This window comes from Tupaia chinensis, unplaced genomic scaffold (assembly GCF_000334495.1).
Source record: "Tupaia chinensis unplaced genomic scaffold, TupChi_1.0 Scaffold149501_1, whole genome shotgun sequence".
NCBI classification, from domain to species: Eukaryota; Metazoa; Chordata; class Mammalia; order Scandentia; family Tupaiidae; genus Tupaia; species Tupaia belangeri.
The window spans coordinates 2,945,025-2,952,268 of record NW_006209345.1 but is presented as its reverse complement, the minus strand read 5'-3'; the positions used below and the strand labels follow the sequence as shown (position 1 = coordinate 2,952,268).

General features: G+C 55.2%; 2 protein-coding genes across 10 annotated transcripts in view; one reads left to right on the top strand and one right to left on the bottom strand.

Annotated features, from left to right (window-relative positions):
- The window catches only part of RAD9A (RAD9 checkpoint clamp component A), a 94,618-nt gene extending 91,157 nt beyond the window's left edge, over nucleotides 1-3,461 (top strand). For 8 of the 9 annotated variants that reach the window (XM_006171296.2, XM_006171294.3, XM_014585311.2 and 5 more), the window contains 6 exons: nucleotides 755-864; nucleotides 959-1,068; nucleotides 1,145-1,209; nucleotides 1,301-1,438; nucleotides 2,222-2,426; nucleotides 2,511-3,461. In XM_006171296.2, coding sequence (XP_006171358.1) covers nucleotides 755-864; nucleotides 959-1,068; nucleotides 1,145-1,209; nucleotides 1,301-1,438; nucleotides 2,222-2,426; nucleotides 2,511-2,606 — 724 coding nt within the window. In that variant the 3' untranslated portion in view covers nucleotides 2,607-3,461. Of the gene's footprint in view, nucleotides 1-754; nucleotides 865-958; nucleotides 1,069-1,144; nucleotides 1,210-1,300; nucleotides 1,439-2,221; nucleotides 2,427-2,510 lie in introns of those variants that run through there. The other variant, XM_006171299.3, reaches the window with a different exon arrangement.
- On the bottom strand, nucleotides 3,231-6,792 carry PPP1CA (protein phosphatase 1 catalytic subunit alpha; the record flags this gene model as incomplete). The annotated part of the gene is given in 6 exon segments (XM_014585287.2): nucleotides 3,231-3,690; nucleotides 3,766-3,900; nucleotides 3,981-4,204; nucleotides 5,332-5,436; nucleotides 6,298-6,528; nucleotides 6,661-6,792. Coding segments are annotated over 6 exon segments (938 nt in total), but the record flags the coding sequence as incomplete, so codon positions are not given.
- Nucleotides 6,793-7,244: the final 452 nt, after the last annotated feature.

The window sequence follows — 7,244 nt, the reverse complement described above, 5'->3', positions numbered from 1 at the left end:
GTGGGGTGGGGGCTGTTCTGAGCAGAGTGCCAAGGGTGTGTGGAGCCAGGGAAATGCAGACTCCTTTGGAGGCGAAAGACCCTGGCAAGGCTCAGCTGAGAGAAATGGGCTTACCCTTTGCCCCATGCTGCTCTCTGCTTGCATTCAAGTGGCCCAGGATCCCATTCACTCCTCACAGTGACTGAAGGGCCCCTCAGGTCCTGCTGAGCACGCATTGCTTCCGGGCTCTCTTGGGTAGAGAAGGGCAGGCAGGCCATCATCTTGGTCTGCATTTGGGGGTTATTTCTTTCTCTTTTGAAGTGTATAATGGTTTCTCATTTTCTCATGGACAGCTTGAAATATGTATAAAATCAGATGCCAGCTTTTATTCCCAATTTTAAGGCAAATCCAAAACGTTATTTTATCATAAATCTTTTGCAGCATATCCTTAGCAGAGGGGCGCTTGCCAAAGGCCAAGTTTGAGGGTGGCGCCCAGTCCCGGGCCCTCTCCAACCTCTACATAGTCAGGTTTGGTCCTGTGTGCAACTAGCCCATTCTTCCTGTTGCTGCCCCGTCCCTTCTCTCCTGCAGCCTGGGAGCTTTTGTCAGGACAGGGGCTGTGTTTGTTCTCTGTACCCTATGGCGTGGCCTGTACACACACGTACACCCACCCACACACACACATGCATGTGCTGCCACCCAGCCTCGGTTCCTGTGAGAACGAGGCCCCTGTGCAGGGTTGAGCATTGGATGTAATGTTCTGCCTTCCTCACAGGGTCCTGGGGGAGGCTGTCCTGCCCTTCCCACCTGGGCTGGCTGAAGTGACACTGGGCATTGGCCATGGCCGCAGAGTCATCCTGCGCAGCTACCAGGAAGAGGAGGCAGGTGAGGTAGCCAGACGTGGCCTGGGCTAGAGCAGAGCTAGGGTGGCAGAGGTGTAGGACCTAGGGCCCAGTTTCCCCTCTTCCTGTCCCTACAGACAGCACTGTCAAAGCCATGATGACTGAGATGAGCCTTGGGGAGGAGGACTTCCAGCAGTTGCAGGCCCAAGAAGGGGTGGCCATCACGTTCTGCCTCAAGGAATTTCGGGTGAGTTTCCCCCATGCACTTAACATCCTGTCTTTCCTGCCTAGTCAGGGCCTCACTGCCAGACCTCTTCTTCTAGGGGCTCCTAAACTTTGCAGAGTCAGCAAACCTGTCTCTCAGCATTCATTTTGATGCTCCAGGCAGGTAATCCCCAACCTCGGGATAGGGAGGGGAGGACTCTGAACATCAGCAGCTGAGTGATATGACCTAGCTTGGGGCTCCTGTTCCTACCCAGGCCAGCCATCTTCTCCATTGAGGACTCTCTGCTGGAGGGCCACTTTGTGTTGGCTACACTCTCAGAGACTGACCCACACTCCCAGGACCTGCGTTCTCCAGAAAGTCGCCAGCCAGTGCCTCAGCTCCAGGCTCATAGGTGAGGGTGCCCACCCACTCCTCTTTCTATCTCTGTGCACTCCAGCCTAAGGTTGCTTCATCCAGCTTCTACACCTCCCATCACACACACACACACACTCTCTCTCTCTCTCTCTCTCTCTCTCTCTCTCTCTCTCTCTCCCTCCTATCAGGCCTCCAGCCCTGGAGGCTCAGCTTCACTGTCAGCTGTGTTCAGACACTTCTCCCACCCAGGGAAACATTCCCGAGGTCCCACTGGCTTCTTTCGCTGGCTGAGGTCTCCCCTCTGAGCCTCTCTTAGGCCAAGGAGGGAGAGGGCTGCTGGGAGGCAGAGAACTGCCTGGGGTGGGGAAGCAGGTGGCTGGAAGGGCAGGTGGGTTGGGGAGGTTGGGCCCAGAGTATTTAAGCAGAGGAAGTTTGGTCTGGCCCCCTGCCCAGCATGTCCCTGGGCTCTAGTTCTCTCCAGCTTCTGTCCCGTGGGAAGGTGGGGGCTTGTTCCCCAAGTGGCCCAGTTTACAGGATTTGCTGCTCCCCTCCCTAGCTCAGTTAAACTAGTCCCCAGGAGGCTTTCCTTGGGCCTCTACCTGAACTCTGATCAAACAGATTCCAGGCCCACCCCCTCCAGGAAACTACCACTTAACTCCTGCATCCTCTCCTCTCCAGCCAAATCAGGAAATAATAAAACCAAGAAATCACCAGCAGTCATAGACCCCAAAGCCCCCTCTGAGCCCTCCAAGGTGGGGCCCTTCCTCTGTACCCAGTCTCTTCCTCCTGCACCTCACTGATACTCCATGTCTTCTTGTAGCACACCCCACCCAGATGACTTTGTCAGTGATGACATCGACTCCTACATGATTGCCATGGAAACCACTGTAGGCAGTGAAGGCTCACGGGCACTGCCCTCCATTTCCCTTCCATCTGGCCCCCGGTCTCCCCACAGCCCTGACGCCCCCTCAGAGGAAGATGAAGCTGAGCCCAGTACAGTGCCTGGGACTCCTCCACCCAAGAAGGTAGGGATTGGAGGTGGAGGCAGGGATGGGAGGTGAGGAAGGGAGCATTTTCCACAACTCACTCTGGCTTCCTGTTCTTTCCAGTTCCGTTCACTCTTCTTTGGCTCCATCCTGGCCCCCGTACACTCCCCCCAGGGCCCCAGCCCTGTGCTGGCTGAAGACAGTGAGGGTGAAGGTTGAACTGAGAACCCGAAGTCTGCATCTGGAAGCCCTGGATTCCGTGAAGCCCCAGCCCTTACGAAGGCTGGGTCTCAGCCCTGGGGTACTGTAGGTGGGCTGTGAGGAGCCTAGCTCCCACAGGCCCCCTCTGGCTGTCCACTGTAGAGCTGCCCATTGACTGTCTGGCCTGGGTTCTGCCATTTCCCCTCAAACGAATCATGTCTGTTCTTAGGCTTACTGAGCCACCGACCCTTTCAGGAGCTGCCTCACCTATTGTTTATTATAAAGCCTCTGGCCACACTCTAGCTGCGGACAGACCTAGATGCCTACCTTCCCCAGGCTCACTTCCTTAAGAAAAAACTCAGTGAGGCTGCTGACCCCTGCCAGTCCACTTTTTCTGCTAATCATGACCTGTTCCTCTGAAATCCTAGGCATACCTCTGAGACCCATGTGGCCAACACAGACTTTTTCTTGCTTTCCCAATACTCTTTGGACCTGGCTTGGAATTGTAAGAGCCTCTAGACCTGAGGGGGTGGCTGGGGTTGCCCTGGTGGGGCTCTGTGCCCAGTAATCTTGCCTCCCAAGCAGTTCTGCACAAGGACTGCCAGGCCCAGTGTTTGGGACAAGGGAAACAGAGGACATAGCTAGAATCCAGCTTTGACCTTTATTCAAGAGACCAGATGGGTTGCCCCAGGATCCAGCTGCCAGCCTTGAGGCCAAGCCAGGTTGGAGACCCACAGTCTGGCCTGCCGTTGCCCTGAGCTGCAGCCTCAGCCCCAGGATCCTGCTTGCAGCCACCACAGGTGCAGGCGGGAGGGAGCCCTGGGGGATTGGACGCTGCTGTTGATTTATTAAAAAAAAAAAAAAGAAAGAAAATACACCAAGGCTCCATGTTCCCTATGACCGGCCTGAGGGGCTGGTGTGACTCCCCCGCCTTGGCAGCATGATTTCTGTACAATCCATCATCTGGGACAGGGGGCTGACAAATGGGGTGCTATTTTTTGGCTTTGGCAGAGTTGCGGGGTGGGGTGATGGGTCGGCCTCCAGGGTTCAGGCCACTGAACTGCCCGTATTTCCCCTTGTTCTTGTCGGCGGGCTTGAGGATCTAAAAGAAACAAAGCCTATTAGGCTTATGGGCTGGGCCACAGGGTTCACTAGCCCCTTCTTTCCTGACACCCACCTGGAAGGAACACATGAGGGTCTCATCCACACTCATCATAGCGCCAGCATTGTCAAACTCGCCACAGTAGTTAGGAGCCGAGAAGAGTGTTACCAGCTGCCGCTTGGCAAAGAACTCATAGCCATCTTCCACCACCTGCGTGAGAATAGGAAGAGTCAGTTGCACAAATGGACTGCCCCTCCCATCCCTGCCCAAACCCAGAGCTGCCAGCCCACCTGGTGTGCGCGGCAGATGAGGTCCAAGTCATGCTTATGTAGGAACTTGGCCACCACCTCAGCTCCAAAGGTAAAGGAGACACCACGGTCATTCTCGCCCCAGCCCTGCACATCCTTGTCAGGGTCGGACCACAGCAGATCACAGAGCAGGCCCTGGTCAGGCACATCTGTGGGCCTCATGATACGTCGAATTTGCTCCATGGACTGCAGGTCTGGGGACAAGCCTGGGGAAACAGAAGACTGGTCACTTTCTCTGCCCTGAAAAGGAAGGGCCAGCAGGTGACATGGTGGTTCAAGACGCTGGATTCCCCATATGGCAGGCCGTGATTCAAGTCCCAGACCTGGTGGCTTGCTTTCTTGCTTTCCTTAGACACTCTCTGTCTGATCGAATTTTAAAAATAACATGGAATTAGATAGATAAATAATACATTAAAAAATTTTTTAGGGAATCAGCAGTTAGCATAATGGCTATGTCACTGGACTCCCACGTAGTCAACCACGGTTCACTTCCCAGACCTGGTGCCTTAAATCTCATAGCTGGGCGTGTGTGCTTGGGTGCCCAAGATCCCGAGAGGAGAATGAAGGAGAAGGGATTGTGGCGTGACCATCCCACCTGGGGGGTGATTTCTCGCTTTCTGTCTCTATGTCTCTCTCTGTCTGGCAAGCGCATGCGCCCTATAGCGAAAATCTCTCCAAAAAAAAAAAAATTTTTTTTTGAAAAAGACCTCTTCTTGGGCCAGCAGGTGTTGTGGGGATTAAGGCAGCTGGATCCCACATAACCAATTAGCGGTTCAAATCTTGGACCTCGCAGCTTAGAAAAAACACTAGGCGCAAGTGTGTGTGTGTGTGTGTCCAAAATCCCAAGAGGAGAAGGGAATGCAACATGGGCATCACTCTGGGGGGTGCGGGTTTCTCATTTCTCTCCTTTGTCCAGCGAGTGCACTGATATAGCAAAGACAAGACTAAATAAATATGCCTCCTCCAGGAAACCTTTGCCAAACCTCACCTTTCCCACCACTACTCTGCCCCTATCCTGGACTCCTGGGAACATCTTCCCTGAACGTAAGCAAGAGAAATGCAGAACTTCCTAGAGGAAGGAGATAAGTAAATCCCATGCGAGACGTCCTGAGTGCCATAACAAGGAAGTGAATGTAACCAAGCACAGTGAGATACAGGGTGACACTTCCTGGAAGAAGTGACATTGGAGATGAGACCCAGCAAAAAGCTATTTCAGGGGGCTGGGAACATGTCCTTCAGCCAACAGCTTGGTCCCAAGGCACCTGGGGACATGGCCAGGGCCGCTCCTTCCCAGGCAGTACCTCAGCAAGTGCACTACTAGAGCCACCCTCACCTCCGTGGCAGCAAAAGATCTTTTCGTCCACAATGGCCGCAATGGGCAGGCAGTTGAAACAGTCGGTGAAGGTTTTCCAGAGTTTGATGTTGTAGCGTCTCTTGCCTGCCCAGAGGAAAGAGATGGTTCATAGAGAAGCCTGCCCACCCAACCCTCAGCCAGTATCTCTGGGCCCTCCAGGACATGCTGTGGGCTATGTACACAGAGCTGGACAAGAGTGAAAGGCAAGGAGGGCTCAAACTGCCCCCAACACACTAGCCTTTCGGGAGTAATTAGCTATTTGAGTCCACAGGAACCTGAGTTCTAATCGGAACCAACCTCAGCCTTGGCACCCATCCTTACACTATGAGCAGAGCCAGGACAACACTGGATCTGGTTTATTTCAGCTCTGGCCAGCACAGTACAGTCCACACAGGCATTCTAAGTACTTAAGTAACCCATGTATTAGAGGGGAGTGTCACTAGGCAAGAACCCAGGGAAAAGTACTAGAATATAGGCAGCCCTTCCCCAGACCCCTGCAGTGAGGGCAGAGCAGACAGACATGAATGGGCCCATGCTCTGCTTTTGAGGAGCTCAATCGAGCAGGGGTCTGTCAGATACTGATCTCACTGCTGTCAGGCCAGGGTGAGGGTCCTAGCAAACAGCAGGGAGTGCAGCTCAGAATTCTGGCAGCCCATGGGAACCAGCAGTTAGCGTAATGGCTATGTCACTGGACTCCCACGTAGTCGACCGCAGTTCGCGTCCTGGACCCGGTGGCTTAAAACTCACGCCAGGCGCGTGTGTGTGCGTGCCCAAGATCTCCTGAGAGGTAAAGAGGAGAAGGGCTTGCAGCGTGACCATCCCCCCTGGGGGGTGATTTCTCGCTTTCTGCCTCTATGTCTGTCTGTCTGGCGAGTGCATGTGCCTTATAGCGAAAAACCTCTCAAAAAAGAATTCTGGCAGCCCTTGGACGCTCAGACCACTCACACTCATCGTAGAAACCATAGATGCGGTTGATGCTGGCACACTCATGGTTCCCACGGAGCAAGAAGAAATTCTCTGGGTACTTGATCTTATAGGCCAGCAGCAGGCAGATGGTCTCCAAAGACTGCTTGCCCCGGTCCACATAGTCCCCCAGGAAGAGGTAGTTGCTTTCCGGAGGGAAGCCACCATACTCGAACAACCGCAGAAGGTCATAGTACTGGCCATGGATGTCACCTGTGACCAGGGAACCAGGTAAGCTAGGTGCAGGGTCTAGACTTGAATCCAGGAATGGGCTCAAGGGAGGAGGGATCCATGAACCTTGGAAGGATCAAAGCCCCTTCAGAAGCCAAAGGGGAAGGGGCTCACCGCAGATCTTGAGGGGTGCCTCCAGCTCCAGAAGAATGGGCTGGCTCAGGAAAATCTCCCGGGATTTGAGGCACAGACCACGGATCTCATTTTCTGTCAGCTGTACATTCTTTCCAGGCCGTGAGCCCTGCACTGGAAGCGGAACTGGGAGTCAGGACCCTGGCCCCTCAGACAGGAGGAGGGTGGGCACATCTGGGGGCGCTTGGGCCTCCTGGGCTCCTCCGTGCCCAGGACAGCTGTTGCGGCTGAGCTTCCAGGGACCTCTGCCTCAAGCCCCCCAAGGCAAGCCCTCAAGGCTCTCGAGAACCGACTGCCGGGTGCAAGGGCCTGACCTCCCAGCTTCGCAGGCTTCCCTCTCACCCCCAAGAGTCCAGGCCAACCCGTGCGTCGTCGGCCCCGGAGAGGGGAGCTGCTCCGAGTGCCGGAGCGGGCCCCAGACCTCTCGGTCGAGCCCGCGAGGCTAAGGGGGGGGCGGCTGTGGCCTCGGGACCTCGCGGCCCGTCCCCGCCCAGTCTAAACTGGCCCCAGGAGTAGGCCCGCCCGCGCGCCACTTCCGGGCCGGGCAGGGGGCCAGGGCGCGGCGG